The sequence below is a fragment of the Labrus bergylta genome, chromosome 7 (assembly GCF_963930695.1).
Source record: "Labrus bergylta chromosome 7, fLabBer1.1, whole genome shotgun sequence".
Lineage (NCBI taxonomy): Eukaryota > Metazoa > Chordata > Actinopteri > Labriformes > Labridae > Labrus > Labrus bergylta.
This window is the reverse complement of record NC_089201.1, coordinates 16617889-16642530: the sequence shown is the minus strand read 5'-3', so window position 1 is coordinate 16642530 and position 24642 is coordinate 16617889. Positions and strand designations below refer to the sequence as shown.

Sequence of the window (24642 nt, the reverse complement as noted above, 5' to 3'; positions counted from 1 at the left end):
TTTAACCTACTTTAGTGCTGCGGCCAAATCAGGACCCCTCCTGCAGCTGTGACATTGTTCAACTCCATTATCTGATTTTTATTCCAGCATTAGGCCATGCACCAAAGTGTCAATTAGTTCTTGGCAGAGGTGTGCGGATGTGTGTGTGTTTGTGTGTGTGTGTGTGTGTGTGTGTGTGTGTGTCAAATAAGTGAAAGGAAGTGACTGGTGTAGGTCTGTGAGGCCATCACAGGCTCACACAGGAGACGTGTAGAGATTTTATTTTGCGGTGTGGTGTCACTTTGCCACGCAGAGAAGAGTCAATCTGGCTTGTTATTGTAATTTTTTCCAATTAAATTTGTTCTGCTTTTTGGAGTGGAGAAGGGGTACATGAACTCACAGTGTTCCAAATTTTGAGTGCTTTTTTAATTAACAGTTTTTTTGCAGATATTTAAAGACCACTGGTGCATGCTTATCTTCTAAAAAACATGCACTCATAAACACATGCACTATGGTCTGTCTTCTTCTGAAACTCTTCTGCGCTCTCACCCACGTGAGCAGGTGTAAATGCTCCCTCTTTTCACACGTCCACTCATACACTGTGTTCAACATGTACAGTGTGCTCTGAATGGGAATGACCTTGTTGTGTTTCCTCGTTCTGCACCGGCAGCACCCCCCTCCCTCGCTGCACTTCAAACACATTTCATGTGGAAAAACCCTTTAAATAGACGTGACCTTTGACTGACAGAACACCCACTCGCCGAATCGTTTAAAAACTCACTGTCTGCTCTGTAACACATCTGTGAAAACACAACGCAGGAGGAAACTGTATCAAGACAGATTCCTGCTGTTCATTTGCGTTACGAGTTTAAAAATGTTCTGCTATTTGAAACATACTGTAAGTCTCGGTTCAGATGGAGGCGTGGCCTGTCAGTGATGGTGACACATCGATCAGACCGTCATCAATAAAAGGAAATGTCAAAGTGCCATGCGGACCAACCTGAGTCAATCATTACCACATTAACTCTTCTGTTGGCAGAATCACTGAAAAATAACTGAACAGGAAACAAGAGCTCAGCTTGGAAGCCTCAATCAATTATATGATGTATTTTGCAAATACCTGCATTATGACATAAAAACATGCTTTTGATTCAAACTCTTTTGGCACTTGAGTTTGCGCACCTTGCTGTAATACATGTTTGAAATAGATCGAAGTATACTTGCAGGTAACTTCCATTCAGTGGCGAGTCTTTTGGGGCCCTTGGCAAAAATAAATTGGGGGGGCCCTCCAACCAGCGTTCAGCAGGCCAATGAGAGTGAGTGCTGTCAAATGGGGCCCCTTGAGGGAGGTTTCCTACTGTCATTGCAAAAGTTTGCAAATTTTTTGACGCTGCTTTTGGGCCCCCTACTGGTCTGGGGAAAAACCCAGACCAGTGTGGTTCAAAGCTACTATCAAACATTTTCTTTATTTATCTTGTTTTTTATGAAAAGCGGATTATTTTCTTTGGTTATCAAATGTCAGAAAAAAGTTGAAAAAATGAAAGAGAAAAAATGTCCATCGAAATTTCCCCTAGACCAAAGTTATGTCAGAGACTGATCAGACTTATTACTGTCCAGTCGGTTAAAGGAAGAATATGTGATTTTTCACACTTAAATGTAGCAGATATCATCCTTCTGCTATGTCTCTCTGAGTCATGACTCTCTACAATGAGTGTGACACCCGAGTCCGGCTGTCTGTGATGCTTTCCGAGCCGTATCTACAGCGTGTTCACATGGACGGGACAGCCGGTCGGCTCATCCCCTTTTGTATAAAAGTTGTTTAATTGAGGGACTAGAGAAAAGATGAATAAGATCAGATGTACTCACTTGCTTATATGAATGTCAGGTAAGCTTTTTTAGATCACGGTCATTTTGTGTAAATTTACATGCAATGTGAAGATATGAGCAAACTAAAGATAGCTAGCATTAGCATGCTAACACAACAATGCAGCCCCGAGTTGTTTTGGTTACTGGATCAAAAAGTTGCATATTCTTCCTTTAACAAGGAATGTATGCATTACAATAAATATATAAAGAGAATAAAAATAAGGAATGAAAGAGAACAGCTTTACTCTTACTTTCAAAAAGAGTTCGACCTAAACCATCTTTTTTTGGTAAAGTGTCATCAGGTGACATTTTTTTTATGAATTAGCTCCAAACAAATAATACTGGTTGATTAATGTTTCTATTAATGCTCATAATACACGACTTAGACCAGCACTTGTACCATCATGATTGCCTTTAATTTTCAATAAGTCATCAAAAGTTTTCAGGATTTATTTTCTGTAAGTGAAGGGATAGATGTTTCGTCTCAGCAGCACGACTTGTTTGTGTTTTTGTGACTCGGCTGCAGAAACAAACGTGTTCAGTAACTGGAGTTCCTTGAAAGTGACTCTCGGTTCATGTGACGCAGCAGGTGCAGTGTGTGTGTGTGTGTGTGTGTGTGTGTGTGTGTGTGTGTGTGTGTGTGTGTGTGTGTGTGTGTGTGTGTGTGTGTGTGTGTGTGTGTGTGTGTGTGTGTGTGTGTGTGTGTGTGTGTGTGTGTGTGTGTGTGTGTGTGTGTGTGTGTGAGTGTGTTCCAGCGAGCGAGGTCATGTGTGGTGTGTGTGTGTTTGTGTGAGATCATGTGTGTGTTTACACGAGAGGTGGGTTGTCATGGACGGCGTCTTGTTTACGTAACCCCTTCGAGGTGTCACCGGCCATCATTCATAAATGTCATGTGGATATCGACGGGGTCAGAAAGTCCGACCCAGCAGCTGACAGCAGGTCAGAGGTCAAACTGTCTGTACGAGGACGATGGTTCAGTATGATTCCCTGACGTCTCGCCTCGGTAAACTTTTGTGATAGATGAAGATGAATGAAGAACTAACAAGAAGCTTCAGAGGAGTCTTTGGAGCTTTACTTTTCCTCAGACGACAAACTAATGAACGGTGTGGTTCGGGTTGCTGGTCACAAAAAACTCAAATTAAATTGCCTGAAGGAGGATGGTGGCGCGAAAGTGGCGCATGTGTTGGAGCTATCTACCATTAATGTTTGTATGCAAAGCCAGAATAATGCAATGCTGGGTTTAAAACTGCTAGTGTTACGCCCCACCATAAGGCGGCCCTATGGAGCTAACAACAAACCACACATTGACCCATTAAAAGACACTAAACACCTTAAAAAAAGTCAAGGACAGGCATTTGGAGTTTGGACTGCTGTGCCGCTCAGTCAGGTATTGTCTGTTGGGTTGTGTTTTGTTTCTAAGTTGAACTTGGTTATGATTTAGTTTGTCATATTGTAATAAATCCTGTCTTTTTGAACTGGGTAAGGAGTTTTAAGGAGTAGCCTTACACATATTACCAACAACAACAATTACACTAGTAATTACTTATTCTACAATATCGGAGTCAGTATCGGTATCTGTGCATATGGATCGGAATCAAATCGGAACTGGAATGAAAAAGGATCTGAAAGGCTGTTTGTCCTTACCACAGTGTAACTTTGCTAAATGTTACTAAGCGTTGTGCTCACGATGGATTAACGTTGGGTCTTTGAAGATAATATGATAAAGAGTAAGGTCTTTAACTTGCTCTTTTGAAAAGTGTCTTAAGATAAAATATACTTTATTGTCCCCAAGGGGAAATTTGTCCAGGACTCTGCCCTGCAGTTACATGAGAACTAAAGAGTACATAAATAGAGAACATACAAAACATGCAGCAATTTGATATCTTGAGATAACATTTCTTAATAATTGGCGCCATACAAATAAAGATTGATTGATTGAAAGGGGGGAAATGTGTTTTTTTTTTCCATGAGAATAGACACATATGACGATGTTTGAGAGGCTGAAGTGTGAGATGATTTAAAACATTTTACAAACTGGAGTGCATCATTCGGGAATCCTTAATCCTAATCTCCTTTGGATCCAGCACACCTGACTCCACTTTCTAACAGTAAAAACAGTCCTACTACATAGAGAGGGTAATTTCTGAGTATGGCTGCTGACACTAAAGTAAAAATTTCAAATGAAAGAGATTTTTTTTGTATCTAAGATAAATAAAGAAGCCATAAAGTAGAAAAAGTTTTCATACTAAAACAAAACTTTTCTCTACACGTTAGTCCTGAAAGTTTTCTAACTGTACCCATCCCCGGCGAATGCTGACTTAGCAGACTGTATTGTGGAGTCATCAGTGCCTCGCTGCAGGTAAACAGCACACCTTACATGGAGCGCTGCATGCAGAGTGTCAGCATCGAGGAGGCTATTTTAACCACTGGGCTTTTTTGAGAGGGTGCTCCTTTAATGTTTCGGCTGTTATGTAAGTCTCTCATGGCTGGAGAGCGAGCAGAGGAAGGTAAAGTAGTGCCTCAGTCGTCCTTGGAAAATGAAGTTATTGAGGAGACAGAAATATTCGGATAAGGTGGAACACCTTTTTTACAGCTGTACCGTGTGCTTTTAGTACATGCTGTGTTTCAGGTGCGCTTCAGGTGATACAGAAAAGTAGATTTAATATACGAGAGAATCACAGCGAGAGGTAGAACAGAAGCTTTGCGTTGCAGCGTTTTATCTAGGGCCTGACCGATGTGGGATTTTTTGGGCCGATACTGATGTCGATATCAGGGAGAGAAAAAAGCTGATACCGCTGTTTGATCTGTGGAGATAGATAGACACATTTATTATGTTGATCCTTCAAATGCAGTTGTCAAACACTTGTGAATCAAATATTCAGTATAAGGAAGACAAGATGGTCACTCCACTGAAAAGTAACTGAGCATGTACGTGCATCACTGCTTTACCCTCGGGAGAGTGATGATGCTTGTTGTAATCCATATAGGGCCCTCTGCTGGTGACAGCCAGAAAGAGAACTGCTAGTGTAATACAACAATACTCAAATGAAATGCTTTGCTGAAATTTGACTGGTGAATAAATCGGGTGATATCGGCGCATATCTGAGATTAAATTAGCCGATATTATCGGCTGGCCGATTAATCGGTCGGGTTCTAGTTTTACCACTTACCTTCTTATCTGAACAACTACGACTACCTGCAGAAAGTCTTTGGAAATGTTTGTCCTTTAAAAGCACATGAAGATAAACAAATATGCAAATACATACGAGCACAGTATGTGCTTCAGCCCTGGAGCACAGGAATCACTTAAGGCACATTGATTTAACGTTTCGACACAGTGCGTCTTCCTCCTATTTAAAACAGGAAGACGTGCTTTGTCGAAACGTTAGTCCTTTGCACCTAAATAAATTAGCCTTCAGTGATTCTTGTGCTCCAGGACTCTCTTTGGATCCTGACTGAGAGAAGGAGCCCGCTGAATCATATTTGAATGAAAACACAATCCACACATTAGTACTATAACAACAAGGTCAACTTTGTTTACTTTCTATGAGTCTGTGTTTAAGTTTAAGGGAAAATTAGATTTTTCATTTGGCAGATAACCCAAAGTTTACGACTGTCAGCTGATATGGATATACAGAAAAACATATTAGCCAACATGACGTCTGAAATGTTTTATCGTAGCTACTTAACAGAGCACATTTGTGTCTAGACAGAATTTGGCGGCTTGCTGATAAGTGGCCATGGGATAAACTGGCTAATGCATTTTTTTAATGGGATACATTTATGTTGTTACATCTGCGTTCATATTTTTAATGGCCACTTATGAAGCTGGATCTACAACAAGCTAAAATCACATATGTTTGACTTGTTACGGCCTTGTCAAATTAATATACCTATGTGTTAACCTGTTAGCACATCCAGCAGAAAACAACATTTGCATTTATTAGAGGTTTGCTTCTGTCAACCTGAAATCTACACTAAGTGGTTCGTCAGAGCTATTTTCATTTAAAGCAGCTCTGCATGTGTGATTTCTCCAATTAAAGCAACAATATGTAGGAAATGGATTTGTTGTGCTTTGGCGCCCACCAAAGGTCTGTGAGTGCATCTGCACTGTCTTAAAAGCCGCATAGTGCTGTTACGCCTCCCCCTCATAGACGACAGGCTTTTGTTTACTGACAGAGGGTGTGAAAGCGGTGAAGACGTTGTGAGAAGCTAAACAAACATGTCGACTGACAAGGTACAGTAATATTACCCGACTGTGCAATTCTTGTTTAAGATGGTCAACAAAGATTTCAATTCATCCTTCAGACATGTTCATTCAAACGATAGACGATAATCAGGACTCCACATTCACAGCCAGACTCCGTACTCAGGTGCAGCTCGTTTGCAGGGGCGTTGCTTTTCAACAGGCATGGCAAGCAACCGCTTCAGGCCCCAGGCCATTAGGGGGCCCCCCAGGTCTGACAGAGTTTAAAACACAGCAGTGGCTCAAAATGTGCAAATTTTCCAATGACAGTAGGAAACCCCCCAAAGTCGGCCCCTGCTCAAAACACTGCACTGTCAAGTGTTGCATGCATTATGGCTATTAAAACCAAAATTTGTCGACAGAGGAAAATGAAGGGTTTTACTGCTCTTTATATCTATGTTTTGAAGATAATGCTAATGTACAACATCTGTAAAAACTTTTATAAAAGTTCACATTTCGCTATTTGTTGTTGGTGTCAAATCATTTATGACATGATGGTGATGAATGCCGGGTGGAGGGGCCCCCTGGGAATTTTTGCTTAGCCCTCCAACAGGCTCTAGAGTCGCCACCGGTCGTTTGCAGGAACATGAAAATAGAAAAGAAAAAATCTACTGCACACTGAAAATAGCTTGTATGTGACTTAACTGCGAGCGAATGATGTGTTTCTCCTGTAGCTCCCTCAGATTTGGCCAGCATTGTTTTTCTATATATATAGATATTTTCATGTCATCCAGATGCACTGCAGCTGCACAGGACACCTCTCACTGCCAGAGTGAGACTTAAACACAGTAAATGGAGCCAGAGATCTGAGGATGATTGTAAAAAGGTATTTTATTAGCACTGTTTGAGAGCATTGTTAAAAGCCTGCTATATAAAGCTTTTAGTGCTGCTTTCAACATTTTCCCCTCCACCCTCGAGGTCAGTGTTGCCTCAGCTCCTCTGAAATGACACCATCCCATCTATGATATGTTTGACTATGCTGAACCTGCAGCTGAAATCACAGCTGCTGATAAACATCTCCTCAGGACACTGACGCCCGCTTTCACATTAGTGTGTGTGAGCAGTCAGATGAAGATGTATCGGTGTCCCTGGAGAAGTGGTGCACAGGCACAAACAAGCAGCCTTTGGGTGAATAGCTGTGATGATACTTGAATTGACTGAAAGTCTCAGTGAAAGCGTGAGAGGTGACCGTGTCCTCAGCTGTCATAGAAACCTCTTTAACAGTCTGGGGAGGAGATCGGGGTTAATTGGCTTGACAAATTGCTTTTAATTTCATGATAACACAACAAATTCTGCATCCGTCCATGACTTCTTACACAGTCGTGTAAATGAGATGAGCTGTCATCGTTAGCAAATTTCACTTTTCCTTGGCTCAAGTGTTGATTAATTGTCTTATGTCACATTTATATGAAGACATGGGGGGGGGGGGGGGGGGGTTGTTGTATAATATTACTCTCCTCTGGCATGCTGTGAAAGTATTAGCATTTATGAGTTTAAATGTCCTTAATGGTGTTTTAATCCTGTTAGCATAAAGTCCAGCTCACGTCCACATTTATGTAAAAACTTCATGTCATTTTAATTCAGAGATGTAAATGTCGTTCATTTACACGTTCCACCTGAGACTTCTTCTTCTTCCATGCATATTCATTCCTCTTTTTGATACTTCACTTTAACCAAACGGACGGACAGATTTATGCTCAATGTTTCTTTTGTATTTAAAAAATATATATTTTTAGAAAGGAAAACAAAGGTTAAAAGATAAAGTGGTGGGGCTTCTTTTGTTTTATTCATTAACTTTCAGTCATGCTTTGAGAATCAACGGCAACCACGTCAGTTTTTCATGAATCAGCTACAAAAAAACAACAACAACTGCATCAAAAACAGCAATGAGATAATGACGACAACAACAACTGCAAACACATCCAAAGCTACAAGCACATCCAAAACGACAAAAAGACAACCACGACTACAAACATAAACATGGTTACAAACACAAGAACCACAACAACTTCTGACAGAAACACAAAGAATAACAATCACAACCACAATGATTTCTATAAACCCGACGACAACAAACAACGACCACAGCACAACAACAACAACAACAACACGTTCTCTAAACTGGAAGGTTGGGGGTTTGATCCTGCAGCCACATGGCCGATGTGTCCTTGGGCAAGACACTTAACCCTGAATATCTCCCGCTGCTTTGTCAGAGTCTTGTGAATGGATAAGTTCATTCTGATGGTCTCACTACACAGCAGCCTCTACCATCAGTGTGTGAATGTGTAGGTGTGACCTGCGGTGTAAAAGCACTTTGATTAGTCAGAATACTAGAAAAGCGCTATACAGGCTCAAGTCCATTAACCATTTACCATCGGGCATGTGGCTGCAGGAGCTGGGGATCAAACCCCCAACCTTTCTGGTTGAAAGGCGACCGACCGTTCCACTGATCCACAGCCGCACAGTGTAGTGAGTAGCTGGTTCACAGCTCAGCTCTGCCAGCAAACACTCGTCTCCTTCAGTTTCAAAGCAGACGAGTGAAGAGTTATAAAGTAGCTGCCTCAGGATCTCAGTCTGATCACTGATTGGGACATTAGTACACATAAATATTCTGCACAGGGAGAGTGTTCAGTGACCGTCATCACTTCTAACTCAAGCGCCCGTCTGTAAAAATCTGTTTCCCCTTTTAATGCTACAGCTGATCGATTGTAATTCCATCCTGTTCAGACTATTATTAATCCTCAGAGCGCCTCAGAGTGGACCACAGGGCCGCTGCTTATGTGGAGACACTGAGCGTATCCCTCTGAGAGAAATACTACGGTGCTTATTGTGTCCTGTAAGACACACTCTGACAGCATGACTAACACGTCTCCCTCCAGCTCTGCGCTGCGCCCCTTCCTCCTCGATTGGGAGCAAAGGTTCTTCATGCTCTTCAACATCCTTCTTTGCATTTTTGACTCAGTGCAGATTTTTCACAGCTGGCTGTCAAACATTCATGTGTCAGTGTGAGTACAGTCTGCTGCGGGTCACTGAAGGTGATTCGTCAGGGATTATGAAAGCTATAAATTCTTTTACGTTATGCCCTTTGCAATATGCCTGCAGGAGTAGAGACTCTTTGATATGATGTAGCCACACTGCTCCAAACCACAAGCAGAAATAGAAATGAACACATCCAGTTCAGTTGATGTTGAGGTGGTAATTCACTTCTGTGAATATGGAGATATATCACTTGTTGTGTATGTTTTTACAAAAAGACTGTTAAATTCATATTTTAGTTTTTTATTATCCTATTAATTCCATCTATTGTATATATAAACCGAGTGCTAAGCGGTCGGGATGTGGGTCAGCACCTCCAAGTCTGAGGCCGTGGTTCTCTGCCGGATAACGGTGGATCTACGTTCCAACCCTCAAGCAAACGTTTCATTTAATTTCATTTATTTAATCAATTAGGACAGTGTGTTACGGCTGTATGTTTCCCTGTGCCCTGTGTCCCTTCTCCCCTTCTGTTGTCTCCAGCCCAGGTGAAGCTACTAATCCTACTAAGCCTCAGTGCTTTAAAGGCCAGTGCTGGCTGCAGAAAGAGAGGCATTTTGAGTTGGGACTGCTGTGCTGCTCAGTCAGGGATTGTCTGTTGTCTTTTGTTTCTCTTTTGATCTTTGTTATCATTTAGTGTGTCATTTTGTAATAAATCCCTTTGTTTTGACTTTTGTTAAGGTGGTTAGTGTCTTTTAATGGGTCAATGTATGGTTTGCTGTTAGCCCCATAGGGCGGCCTTATGGTGGGGCGTAACAAGTGCACATTAATCAACACATCAACCAATAGTATCCATGTACATAAGCCGGAATTAGCACAAAAGCTAAATTTCATCCGTAGTCCTAAGGCAGGTACTAACAAAAAAAAACAACACTATGAAAACAAATGTACAATTACAGGACAGTTTGAACAGAACAGCACACACACAAAAACACACAGACAATTTTACAAACAAATTAGACACAGTCGCTGCATAAGAAATAACAACTAATAACAATGTCACTCAGATCAGACAGTTCAGTGGTGGTAAAGATGACTACAGCAGAGATTCTTTATTATTTCATTTTGCTTATGCAAGTTTGAACATATTAACAAACACAGGAGAGTATATTCAATTATAACACATTGTAAAGTTTCACTAAAAAATAACTGAAAAAGATGCAAATGAAATATAGAAATTAAACATCCAGATCCATTAAGCCACTAAAGAAAACATTGAGAGACACAGGTCAACTTCTCATAACAAGGGTCAGAAGTTATAGTTGCACTTATTAAGATCGACTAGTGCAGAGATTTCTATGTCTTTCTACGGAAACTGTTTTTATTATCTTTATCAGTTATGATGGTCGTAGTGGAAGTTAGTTTGAGCCGTCCACAGTCACTTCAGTGTAACGTGATCAGCTTTTAGTTTCACAACCTCCGGTCTCCTGCTGTGAGCTCATAACATCGGTGTCAGTCCCTGTTATGGAACCTGCTGCAGCCGTGTCCTCGGGTCTCCTGGGATACATTGTAGTCCTGTGGGGTTTGATCTTCTGCTACACGGAGCAGGAGTCTGTGGAGCATGAGTAATGTGAGCTGCTGCTGCTGAATGGAAAACACACCGTTACTACGTATTGATTGTTGTTCGAGATGAGAAGGTTTCTGAAACCTGCACACACACACACATATGAGTGTGTATATTCTGAGTGTGTGTAGTGTGTTTCTCCTCAGTGTTGAGCTCTTGTTGGTGTAAACTTCAGATTTTTAGGCTAACTCCTGCACACTGTCTTAACTATACAGATCCACTGCCCAAATTGTTGCCAATGTATTTGTACAATGTAGACGTGTGGAGGAGTTTGCCTGCTTTTTTTGATAACTACAAGCAAGAACATATCAATCAATCTTTATCTGTATAGAGTCAATTCATAACAAGTGTTATCTCGAGACGCTTTACAAAAAGCAGGTTTAGCAACACTTAGAGTACAAAGCAGGTCACAGGACAACATTTTAAGTCAAATTACACTTTAGAGTGTGTTTAGGTGTGTGTGTGTGTTTAAGAGCTACTTGGACCTCTCAATTATCAATTTTTTTTGTGGTTGAAAAAAAAGTAATCAATACTAAACATGTTACAAATATAATAAATAAAAGTAAAATAGCCAATATTGGTTGTCTAGGACTGCAGTTTTTGTTGCCATGGTATCAAAAGCAGGTGTTGATATTGTTTGATTTTTGATAGAAACATATCAAAGGTTAAAAATCTGGTATGATGACATCACTAGTGGGTGTCTCTCAATAGAGATGACCCTGACTTCAATATCCACTTTATTCGTTCAAATCAACACTGTTGAAACTTTCTGTTGTCGTTGTCAACTCTGCTGTGAAGCACTGACACACACACACACACACACACACACACACACACACACACACACACACACACACACACACACACACACACACACACACACACGCACACGCACACGCACACGCACATACACACTGACCCTCCACACAACCCCGCTGTTGTTTACGCCGTCAGTCCCTTTTCCACTCTGAGGCTTAAAATGACTGACTGAGTATATAACCCATGAGGCCCAGGCCTGCACTGTCCAGCATTTAGTGCTGAGCCCGACATTTCGCTCCACACAGGCTGTAGAGAAACGGATTGGGTGGGGAGTTTGAGTAGGGTGGGGTAGGGTGAGCACATTCAACACCAGGCTGGGAAAGTCCAGGACGAAGGCCTTTCAGAGCTCCTGAGCACCGCTGCTCCTCGGGGGAATGATCGGCTTGTGTCTGCTGTACTTGTGAAGATTACGGGGGGGGTGAAAATCCACAGTGATGCTCTCACTGTGTTTACAGAGCAGGGTGCTAATTCTGTCTCCTCTCTCTCCTCCCTCTGTCACTCTCCAGTCATAACCAGAGGACCACATCGTTTCGCCATCCTATGAGCGGACAGATTTCTACAGAGAACTTGGATTTTATCCTCCACGAGCCGTGAGTCTTTGAGTTTCATTGAGTTTCTTGTGTCTTTGCAGATTCATTAATACAAATAATAAAGAGAATAGATTTTCCATAAGATATCTGAGGCCTCATTGTCTTTCTCCAGCTGTTTTTGAAACACTGACATTGTCTCAAATATGTTTTTGGACACAAAGTTATAAAATGAAATTTGAAAATGAGGAAAAATCTGAAAGAATCTAAAGAACATCCTTTCCTGTTTTTGCAGTTATGGATGTTTTGCAGTTTTCTGTTTCTCCATTACTTGTTGCCTGACCTTTGATCTGACACTGACTTTGAAAACATCCTCCCCCTCCTGCCTTACAGTTAACATTGGAATAGTTTTCTGTGTGGTTATCCTGCTTTTGGGACAGTTTTTGGAAAGGGCAGTTCAGTTTGTTTTGTGACTTTGATTTCACCTGAGCTGCTTTTAAGTAAGAACTGAAATCAGGAGATGTCGGTGAGTGTGTCGAGGAGTTCTACTCACTGTGGGGTGATGCTACTGCAGGAGTCACTAAAATGCTTTTTGACCCTTTGGAGTCATGAAGTGCAGCTGAATCTACTTCAAGATGTTTTATTCTATTTGACCTGCTTGCTGTGAGCTGCGGAGAAGTGGAGCAGTAGCTAGTCTGGCTCGATACACATGTAAAAAAAAACCCCCAAAAAAAACCTGGCTTTACCTGCACACGTCATATTTTGTGTGAATTAAATATGGGATGTAAAAATATTAAGCTTTTTATTGCGAGATAAATCAGCTATAAAAATCCCATATATTCATTAATTCACTATAGTCTATTGTCTTTGTAAAAATAGAATATTGTAAAAAAAACAACAACAAAGTGATAAAATCATAATGTGAACCCAGTATGGTGATACGAGTCGTACTGCCAGTTAAGTAAAATAAAAGTGTTGAATAAAAGCAGATTAAGTTAATATAACACCACAACTAAAATACTGTGTGTCTGACTGTTTCAGCAGGGTCCAGGCTCCTCTGGTCAGTTTTTAAACAGTGTGACTGATGCTGGAGGGAAAGAGTGATTCAACTGGTTACTCTTGCTCTTAAAGGCTCTGTGCATGCGTTAAGTATTTTTACAGTCATTTTTACCTTTTAAAACCCCATAACAACACATTTTCACCTCACACGAGGTAAAAGCTCTTTTGCCTTCTCTCCATGTAGCAGCACATTATGTGACATGTTGAGTTCAGGTCTCTGTGGAATAAACAAGTCAGGGCTTACTCACCGCTGTTTAGGAAACAGTTAGTGTTTCTATCTGAGTGCTTTGTTTGGGTCGATATTTCTCACCAGTAACTGAACCCGGACAACACTGAGACTCTCTAACGTCTCCATTACAGGAGCTGTGGGGCTCTTTTCTTCTGTGCCCTAAATTATGATGTAGGTCAAAAAGACAGCAGAATTTTTTGACGACATTTTCTGTAAATTGAAGAACAACATTCCTCCAGCACTGTGCTGCTCCAGTTAGAAAGCTTTTTTTATCAACTTTTTTACAGAAAGAAAGAAAAAGCTCCACATCTTGCTGCTGGCACTTTGTGTAAAAAAAAAAAAAAAAAAAAAACACATTTCAGTGGAATAAATCATAAAAAAAAATGCAGAACGATGTTTGAGGCTGTTCTCGTGTTATTTGTTTACAGCCGACCAGAGTGTGGCTCTGAATGTTTCAGCCTTTCCTGCAGTTATTCTCCCATTCAAAGTAACCTGCAGATCCCCACAGGAGGCCGTGTGGAATGTGATATTGAATGCATTCTTCTGCAGCACTCATGGTGCTGTTGAATATTTGACTTTGGAATGCACAAGAAATGAAGGGCTCGAAGCTGTGAGAACGTCACTTTGAGAAAAACAACAGCAAAAAAAAATAAAAAAAAATTGCATGTTTTCCTTTTGACCCTCCGATATCTAATCTCGAAGCTTCTGAAGCTGTCGTCGTTGTATGACCATTTCTTTTTAAAGTCGTAGTAGAATAATAGTCTGATCTGCTTTTGTGTGTTTTGACAAGTAGCAGGGGCATATCCAGAGGGGTGGCATGGGTCCCTCTAGAAATCTCATTGGGCACCCCAGTTGCCACCCCAAAAATCCTAAACTGTGATTGGCTATTTGCCCTGTCAGAGGTGGGACTTATTTTTAAACAAACTATTTTTTTTTTTGCAAAGGATGGGAGTCAGCACTTGTATGCATATTTCTTTTGTTTGTACTTTACATTTTCGATAAAAACTTTGCACTCTATTTCATAAGACAGGTGTATAGGAAAGTAACACACTCTGTCTTACTTGCAATGAACTAACTGGCAATGTGTCGGGACCAAAACATTGCCAATTAATATATTTTTGCAAGTTAGACTGTGCAGGTTTTTCATGTATTTTTTGAAGTTGACGCCATTATCTTGTGTTATAAAGAAGATATTACTGGTGAGATAGGAAAGGGTAAATAGCTAATATTTATTTGTGTGTTTGTGCTTACATCACACTTCAGGCCACCCCTGCACAAGTCAGTGCTTTAGGTGGGCCACCCCAGTCAAAAAAAGTCTGCACAGTCCCTGCTTATTAGAGAATATTTTTTTTATAAACAGTTGGTTATGAATCAAGAGCATAAACTGTATCAGATATCCTTTTATCAAACACATTCAATTTTTTTTTTTATGTAATCATAATCAGTTCCTGTCAAAACGATACCAAAAAATGAGCTAAGAATAAACTAAATGACTTCTGCAGAAGAAGAACCTCACCCTGACTCCTTTAGTCCTGCTCAAATGTAACTAATCCAGTGAGGAACAATTAGAAGCTGCTTTCGTAGCCGTTCATCTCATGAAGAAACACATTAAAATGTAATGAAGTTCCACTGCACAGACTCCATTTCTGGTAACCTATTTCTCTTTTCATTTTCTGTCCCTGTCACCGTCTCATTGTTTCACATTTCCTGTTCTCTCTAATTCCATCTGTCCAACCAGAATCACTTTCTCCTCTTTTCAGCCGTCCTCTTTGTTCATATTTTCTACCATTTCTCTCCCAGAACTCCATTTCTTTCACTCTTTGATTTTCCATCTTTATTATTGTACATCTGTGTTCTTCTTTTTTCTTTGAATACCCTTTTATCTCTTGTACATTGATGCCTTCTTCTTTTATATCACTGCAGCCTATACATTTCCCTTTACTCAGGTTTGTCAGTTAATCTCATGTTCTTGTCACTTTGAAGAACAGAACTCATCTTAAATCTGAACTTGTCACTTCAGAGAATAAATCGAAGGACAAACATGAAGAAGAGTTTTCATTTTGTAGAAACAGCTTAATTCACCATTATGAAGCCACTTAGCTTTCTTTGAACAGACAGAAACCTCTGGTAGAACTGGACTAATTCAGGGACAGCCGGCTGCTGCGACTGGCTTGGAAAGAGGAAGCTAGAGAGAGAGACAAAAAAAGAGGGATAGAAAGAAAGACAGGCCGAGAGACAGAAATCTAGAGATGTTCCTATCGACTCATTTCCCCCGTCACTTAAATTGAAATGTAATTTCAGACTTGCCAACTGGTCTGAAGGTTAGAAAACACTCAGAAAACAGTCCAAATGGATCACAATTTATTTAATATTGTCTGCAGGTAAACAATGTAGTGTGGTTTGCCGAGTGTTGCTAACGTTAGCAGAGCTAGCATCGACAGCCTTTATTCCTCCCTGCAGATTTCCATCTACATGCCCAAGTAAAATGTAGTTACTGTATGCATTACTCCTGTCGATATGTCAGTCTGCTACTACTGCTGCTCCTACAAGATGCTACCCGTACAATGTGGCGGGCGGCTGCACAGAAAAGAAACACTTCGCTGAAAGTTGTGTATGGCTAATCATACCCAGACGCTTAAACCATCATCAGATGATAGCCAATGTGTTGTGGGATGCAGAAAATGTCAAGATTGACAGTCTCAATGAATATTGGTTTTCCCTGTCTTGAAGGTGTGCATTTCTTTCAGCTGTCTGTGTCTGGAACTGACCACAGATACACACCTTTTTGAGCCATGTGCTTTTTATATCCTCATGTTTTATACAGCAGTTTGCCGCTGAGCTTCCTCGTCTCTGTCTTCACCTCTTTTCCTCCTCATTATACTTCTCTCTCTCTCTCTCTCTTTCGCTTAAGTCCATCTCTCCATCCCAGACAAGCAGAGACCAGGTTACGTCTTCCCTGCTGTCCTCTGATGGATCTGTCTTATTAGCAGCTACGTAGGTGTAAAGCTGGCCTGTCCAAGCTACTATATGATAATGTGACAGTGCATCACACATGTACGTAGATACACAACACTTCAGGCGCCGCTGTGTGTCCACGTGTGGTTCATGAAAAATAGATGTTGAATTGTGCAGCAGATAGAAGGACTTTATGACTAAGAGAGGATGTGCACATTGCTGCAGAATATTTGCATTATGTCGCTGTGATGCACCTGAGGATATTCTCCGCTGTGATTACGCAGACAAGCTGCATCGATGAACACTTCACGCTCACAGTGAAGAACGTCCTCCAGGGTTATACATTATAGCTTTGGAAGATCAGTTAAACACATTGTGTGAACATCGACTGAAGAAGCTTCATGAAGCATGGAGAAAATAAAGATTAGAAACAAACCTCCTGGTCACCTGCAGAGAAACTCATCAATCATAATCGAAGAGGTTCATTATTAAATCACGTGCTGAAGTTGAATGTCATTGAAAATATGCATTCATTGATGTGCAATGAAGATCTTGAACAAACTGACTAGGGGTGTATTTAAAAAAAATCTTTTTAACATTGGTCTTTTACAAAGAACCTCATTTCAATATTAAGATGCAATTTTACAGTGTTTGGTTTTTGTCGACTGTTGGTGCTGATTTGCTCCCTTAATGAGAAAAAACTCATTAAAAGTTGACAGACAGATCTGAAGTACATACCTGAGTCGTCACAGAGAGGATTTGAAGCATGCAGTCTGGTATATTTGGGGCCTTTATACAGTTAAAGAAGAGCGAGATTCCGCAAGTCTTTGTATCACTGAATATCAGCGCCCGTATTACACGGACCTCGTGTAAGGTCTTGTTTGTGGCCTTTTGTGTAGTGATACAACGTCATCTCATTCATGAAGGTTAAATGAAAACTTTTCTCTTTTCAGTTCCTTGATTGGTTGTGTAATTACAATAAACAATATGGCCTGCACGATATTCGGAAAATATGCGATAATGTAACATCATTTTTTGATTTATTGATATAAATTCAGACTCTCGCTATGTGCTTCTTTTGAATGTTCACATCACAATAACAATGAAATTATGATTCATTCTGCAGCCCTTCTTACAGAATATACCATTCATAACAGTGGTAATGTAATTACCATGAATGTGTGGTGTGTAGGAAGGCTGTGCTTACAGGTTACGTGTTAGCTATGAACCCGTGTGTAGAGGTTTCCTCTTTCCATTTTAACAAGTCCAGATTTCTTATGTGCCCGGCTAGAAGAAGTCGTTTGGCTTTGTCAGGCACATGTTGGAATCCCTCAGTTAGTGTTTTTGTTAGATGTTTAATCAGTTCATCACTGAACAGGTAAATGTTTTCCTCAATAAGTCATGTTCTTGAATCGCTTACCTGAAATATTATCGAGCAATTTTGCTACTTTGTGTTTGGCTTATGTCTCAGTGGAGAGATTTCCATTATTCCTATTTTACCCACCAGAATGGTTTGGCCCAATCAGGGTGTGTCCAGGAGAGGATTTGTAAAAGTGTCTGGCATCAACCTCAGAACCCACTGGCTGAGGCCCCAGGTTCAATCCCCGGTATCTCCACTCCTTTAGGGGGGCAGTAGCTCAGTCTGTATAAGGACTTGGAGGGTCGCTGGTTCAAGTCCTGGTGCAGACCAAGTCTGGTAGCTGGAGTGCTTGCTGTGGCCAGCCCCCTCACTCTGACATCTCTCCATCAGTGCAGGTCATAGGATCCTGTTTGTGCATGTGTATGTAGTGTAAAATTGGATTTCCCCTCGTGGGATTAATAAATTATATATCTATCTGTCTGTCATGAGATGAAAAATATTGACTATGGAGTGAAGAGACTACATCTGAGAGCTGATCATCAGCACTTGTTTGCAGATATCTGTTGACAGAGATTCGGCTATCATCATCAGATGATAGCCAACAAGTTACAGACTGTACTGACTTCATGTGCAGGTGTTTCTCCCCTTTTGCTCTCCACACAAAGTTGTCCTGCATACAGGTATTGTTTTTGGCAGCAGCTTACTGTGCAGCTGTTTTTTTTCCTGTCATTATCAACCTAATTTGCTCCTTGTTTATTTTCCAGGGACTTATTTCTTCCCCATTTTCATTGCAAGTGTTGGTTATTAAAGCCTCCTGCTTTGACTTGCACAGATTTTGTCCTTGTGAGTCATTCTTCCAGCTAAAGTCTTACAACCAGTATTATCCAGCTGCACTTAGATCCTTTTTTTATTTAGCATCGCTGTCAGTAGTGCTACAACCTCAGATATCCAATTGTGAAACACTTAAGGCGAACAATGCTAGAAAATAATTTTCAGCTGCTGCCAAAACATCTACTGTGCTGCTATTCCAAGCCTCCATGAGCCTGAAACATGAAGCAGTGATGGAGGTCAAAGCTCATTTTAAACTTTTATTTTTATCCAACGATGGAGCTTTGGCAAGACAGATACATCTGGTCTTTTCAGCATTATCCTGCCTCACATTTATAAACTAACTTTCATTCCTTTACCTGTCGGCCAATGAAGCTCTCGGCTGGAGCAGAGCTAACCTTTAGATGTCTGCCACCATGTCGACTCCGCACGCTGGCACACGAGTTGCGGAGTTCACTGGAGCTCAAACTCTGGTGTATATATCCTTCACCTCCAGATCCAGCTCAGACCGCCTGGCCAGGCTTCTGTTTGTCTGATCTCAACGTCAACTTTGATGGAGGCATCAGCTCACAGGCCATCAAAGCCGAGCTGAAACTCCCCGTCTGAGAGCCTTATTGGCGGGGTGGTGTGTGTGTGTGTGTGTGTGTGTGTGTGTGTGTGTGTGTGTGTGTGTGTGTGTGTGTGTGTGTGTGTGTGTGTGTGTGTGTGTGTGTGTGTGTGTGTGTGTGTGTGTGTGTGTGTGTGTGTGTGTGTGTGTGTGTGTGTGTGTAGGGGGCGGCGTCAGTTGGCCTCACTCAGCGGGGGTTATCACAGATTAAAGTGGCTAAAGTGTCCTTAGAGTTCCTTATCGCCTCTTATTTTGGCAGCAGGAGAGATGGAATAACTTTCTTTGCGACTGCATCCCGGGTCTCAGTATCTGTCTGCATCTGAAGTGGGTCTAAATCTACTCACACCACATATTCCTGTCCTCCAGCTTGTCATCAGCTCTGGGGTCATTGAAACCTGGACTTTTTATGGAAACAAGTGGATTTAAAAGCTTTCTTTATTTCTGGATGTTCTGCAGAAATTGCAATTAAATTTCTCGTCACATGTTCCCATCAGGCTTGATTGATGTTCCTAATAAAGAAGCCAACTGGAAAAGATGAGTCTGAAGCAGCTTTTCAAAACATCAATTGAAGCTTCAGAGAAATGCAGAGAAAGAGAGTTCCAAAGTGATGGAGCCACAATTCAAAAGCACAATGTTTTCAGTCGAGGGACAACATGTAGACCCTGGTCAGAAGACCTGAGGGGTCTACTTGGGATGTAGGGGTGGAGGAGGTCAATGATATTAACAGGTGTCTGATCATGCAGGGCTTTATAAAGAAACACAAGGTTTTAAAATATGAATTCTGACTTTGGTTGAAAGTCAATGCAGGGAGAATAAGACAGGTGTAAAATGAGAGAAGCTGCTGGACCTAGTTAACAATCTTGCTGTTGCTTTTTGAATAATTGTAAGCGGTCGAGGGAGAATTTATTGAGGCAGCTGAAAAGTGAATTACATTAGTCTAGCCTGGACGAAACAAAAGCATGAATCAGCATCTCCAGTTCAGCATGTGAAGCGACTGATTCCAATTTCAAGTAAGATTAGCTTTTTTTTTTACGATTAAATGTTATTGAGTGAAGTCCCATGTTACATTTCTTGATGTCAACAGAGAAAGGTCATGAGAACCAGGAAATCTCTAATGTGGAAACACACAAGTGTTGTTGAAGAATTGCCAATTTTCTTGGTACAAATTCCAAGTTTTAACATTCAGTTTAATCCAGTTTAAGGATGGAAATATTAGCTTTTTTCTCTCCGATTAACTGATTGAATTTGCTTGTGCCTTGAAAATATAACTTTAAAGGAATAATATGTAACACAAATTCAAAACAATGTCGAGAGCTGTCTCCCCCCGCTCCCGCCTCCCAAGAGTCAATGTGCACGCAGGTTGCCATGTGATGGACACTGAAGCTTCAGTGTTTAGCCAGCTCTGCATCGGTCTGTAAACCTTTCTGCGTTTTAACCTCTTTTTATTTTTCAAAAGCATCTCCAATACTGATCCTAGTTTGAGCACATTTCTGCTCGTGGAGCTTATTAGAAACATGCAGAGGCTTTTTAGGTCGAGTACAATCACTTCTATCTGAACCAGTTCTCTTGCCCGCTTCCATTGCTGCAACACCTGTTGGTTTGACGTTTGCCTGGCAAACCAAGGGACGTCCAAAACGGCCGTGTGGAGGTGCCGCCTACCTTCTCTGATCAAAACAAGAACAGAGCAATCAGGACCAGAATCTAAACTTAGAAGGAGGACATACTGGCTGCTGCATTGTTGTCAGAGAAGCCAGCACTTCAATACAGCATGTTTCCTTAAAGGGGTCATATTATGCTTTTTCTGGTTTTATATGCTGCATGTAACGCTCAGTTCTAGCCCCCCTCGAAAAAAATTTGCCAGTGTGACGTCTTGTCAGTGTGATATCACTGATCTAAGCCCATTGGCTCGTTGTGGCAAGCCCAGCAGCTCATGTTGCACGCCCGTTAACTTCTGTAGCACGCCCACGATATGCCGTAGCCTGCGGTTGCACAGTAGTGCTAAGGTGCTAATATTTTTGCTCCCTTCAGAGCCAAAGTGGCTGCATTCCCAATATGGTACATTTTTGAGAACCGTGCTGAGCAACTGACCAGTTACGGCAGAGCTGACAGGCCGACCAATCAGATCAGACTTGGAGCCGGTGCATGGAGCGGCATTACATGAAAACAGACACTTTTTTCGAACTTAAACTATCGTGAACATACTTTCGTAGGTACATAAATTAAATATACGAACCCCAAAAATGGCATAATATGACCTCTTTAATGTCTGATGATATAGTAAGGTCACTTTATCATTTGATTTAGTAGATATCTTACATATTGGATCAAGTTTGTCATCTTGTTAACAAAGACCCTCATGCAAAGGTTACAGAGAAGACTAGTCTGACTTAAGCAGGACATGCCTGCATGTTTAAACCTCTCTCTATAAATTAGGATATAATCCATCCTGACCATTTATTGATATGTCTGTCTCTTCAACACATTTGTTTTCTCTTAACTCTTCCTGCATGACTCATCTCCCTCTGTCCCTCTGTGAGTTCTCCAAAATCATTTTCAGCTCTCCTTCTTGATCTCAGCGTATCATATTTTGTGTCTGAGCCTTCCTCTGTGCATTTATGTAATGATTTGTTGATAAAAGGAAACCTACACCAGTAATGTGATGAGGGCACATGTGTTGTTTTTGCCAGGGGTGCAGCTTGGCGATGCTTTGGTTGACTGTTGCCATGGCAGCAGTGTGTAAATGACACTGGCAGAAAGTGTGGCTCAATCTCAACTGTTAGACTTATTTTTTAGGTGTGTTTTTTGCTAACTCATAAATAACTCAAAATCTTGAACTTCTGCTTTGAGGTGCAAAACTTTTACAGCTGTGACCCTCAAACCAACTTTATGTCTTTACCTTCAGAGAGATTTAGATTTAGTTTGAAGGAAATAGAAAAAGGGACCACTAAGTGAAGAGAAAGGCTCTGCAGAGTTAAAGGCGTACAGACAATTTATCTCCATCAACATCACGGAGGAGGATCACAGGAATTGATCTGCTCAGACGGCAGTGACAAACACAAACAAATATTAAGAGAGAAGTGAAGACGTTTTCCGACAGTGTGTTGTTAGCATCATATTTAAAGGAGGGTTTTTATTTCTGTCTTTAAGATAAATTTTGGATTGTTTTTTTTAGAATGTGTCAGTGCTGAAATAATGATCTCCTCTCTTTGTTTGAGGACACAGCTCCTTTGTTTTTCTCTCACGTAATTTATCGTACCATTTCTGAATGTTTTGGTCGGCTGATTTTGAGCCGCCGTGGTGACAGTCTGGCTGCATTTAAATGTCAGCTGTGGCTGTGTGGGCTGCCAGTGCTGTTGATTCTTGATTATTGCAGCTGTGTGTGTGTGTGTGTGTGTGTGTGTGTGTGTGTGTGTTTTATGTGTAGCTGTTGTGGTGGGAGTTTGCAGAATTTTAAAGTGTCTTTTAAGTGATTTTTTTCTTGTTTTCTTGTGAGAGGTATCATTAAATCAGAGGAAAAGTATTGCGTTAAAATGTCAAAATCTTTCCGACATTTACTTTTCCTTGGTTATTAAATCTCCTTTGTGCCCTTATTGTTCACAACATGGTCGCCTTTTTCCTCCCACGGACGGAAAAAGAGGATGCGAGGTGCCTTCCTACCGCTGAATGGCCAATAAACGCCCTCCGTCCCCAGACTGTACTTTAAGTGTTGACTCATTGACAGTTCTGCAGAGTGAGATTAATATGCAATATTCTTTAGATCCGAATTCCTGCTCGGTCAGTGGGCTGCTAACTGCCGGTTTTGAACGGTTGGTCTTTGACCGTTATTTGCAGCTTATTTCATTCTGACATTTCTCGTAGTTCCCCTAATAGTCGACCAAACATTAGTCGATGAAAGGCGTCTTGGTTGGTCAGCTTTTTGTTTGTCTTGAGTTGCAGACAAAAGGCTTCATCAGGTCAGTTATCACGGGCGTCAGATTAACATATCTTGAGTTTATTGAGCCGGGATTTCCCCTTCAAAGAGTAACTAAACTCTTAGCTGAAAACCTATATGGACTGTGTATGGGTATGAAGAAGTGTTGTTGATCAATTCAGGTCCAAATATTGACATTTGAGTACAAAGTATTTAAATGCTACTTATCGTACCAGAATTATGCAAAGTGACTGCCCTCTACAGGTTGAAACTTGGCTACTTCAATTGTTTTTTTTTTATTGGCTGATCTGGAGGAAGCTTTTGTCACTAATCCCTATCAAAACTACGCCTCAGCACTCGCTGCCTGTGCTAACTGTTCAAACTGGTACAACTCTGGACTGTTGTGGTCGTGGCCTATCAAAACCTTGGCTTGAGAAAGCCTCAGGGGTTACAGTATATGTACCGATAACATTTCACCACAATAATACAGTAGTGAGAAGCTTTCAGTCAAGCCAAAGTCAACTGAATGAGCTTCAACAAAACCAACAGCCTTCAATTTACAGTTTCAGTTTTTCAAGAGTAAGAGAGTAGCACTGGCGTTAGCAGGATGCTAGTTTCACATGTAATGGATGATAAAATGTATATTTTAACATTTTTTTACAGTTCAGTGTTTCTCTGTAGCATTGTTTTACAGTGTAACTAATAATTTAAAATTTTCTGATCTTATGAATGTTATAAATGTGGATATTTAGATTCATATCACAAACATGCAAAAACAAGCTAACGACTACTAGTCAACTGGGGAAATCTTCGGATGGGGGCCAGCCAAGGTCACAGCCTTATGTTTTTTTCATTTTTTTCTCTTCTCTGCTCAGTTTTCTTTTTTACATCAAGTAGAAGAACATGAATTCATCGTCAAACCAGAAAAAGGAAAATGTCATGTTTAGTGTTGTTAGTTGGATTTGGTGCCATGTTTTCATGAATTTTTTAATGATGGGTTGTGAGTTTAAGGCTTTCACTGTTTATTTTTATCAATCCAGCGTTTGAAGTGACTTCAAAGGATTGTCTTTGATTCGGGGGTGAAATAACAGCCCAGTGCATTTTGTGGAGGTTAAGTTGTGTGCTTGACGAGAGAATCGCTGCATTTATTTATACATTCCGACGTGTGCGTGAAACATCGTACTCAACCTTTAAGTGCGAACGCATGAGGCCCCTGGACTCTAGAGTAAAGCGTACTCGGTCCCTAGTGTGACACCCTTAGTGTGCCTACAATTTCACTGAAAAATAGCAGACCATCATTATTATTATTAGTTCAGCAGACACTAATGTTAAAGTTATTACTTTCTCCTGTCTTTCGTCTCATGCATAAAATTATCTCCATAAATCATTAGTGAGATGAATACTTTTCAATCAGTGTCTCCTTTTACAGAAAAGCCCTGAGCTAGAATATTGACACCAGACTGATGAGGCTGCGGCACAACATGTTTAGTGGGCTGTGACGGTCTCCTTTCATGTGCTCTGTCTGGAATGACTTCATTGCTTTTTCTCGACCCTGTTTGCTCTCTTTCTCCTCTCTTTGTCCTCTCAATTAAATTACTTCAGTTTGATTTGAAGAGGTCTGAGGCATGATGGGAATCCCTAAGTGAGCTGAAGAGTTTTT

The 24642-nt window shown here is 40.9% G+C and overlaps 1 protein-coding gene across 14 annotated transcripts in view; it reads left to right on the top strand.

The window, feature by feature from the left end:
• Positions 1–24642, top strand: part of plekha7a (pleckstrin homology domain containing, family A member 7a) — a 161645-nt gene that overhangs the window by 73454 nt on the left and 63549 nt on the right. For all 14 annotated transcript variants that reach the window (XM_029277827.2, XM_065956888.1, XM_065956896.1 and 11 more), the window contains one exon: positions 12014–12097. In XM_029277827.2, coding sequence (XP_029133660.1) covers positions 12014–12097 — 84 coding nt within the window. The remainder of the gene's footprint in view (positions 1–12013; positions 12098–24642) is intronic.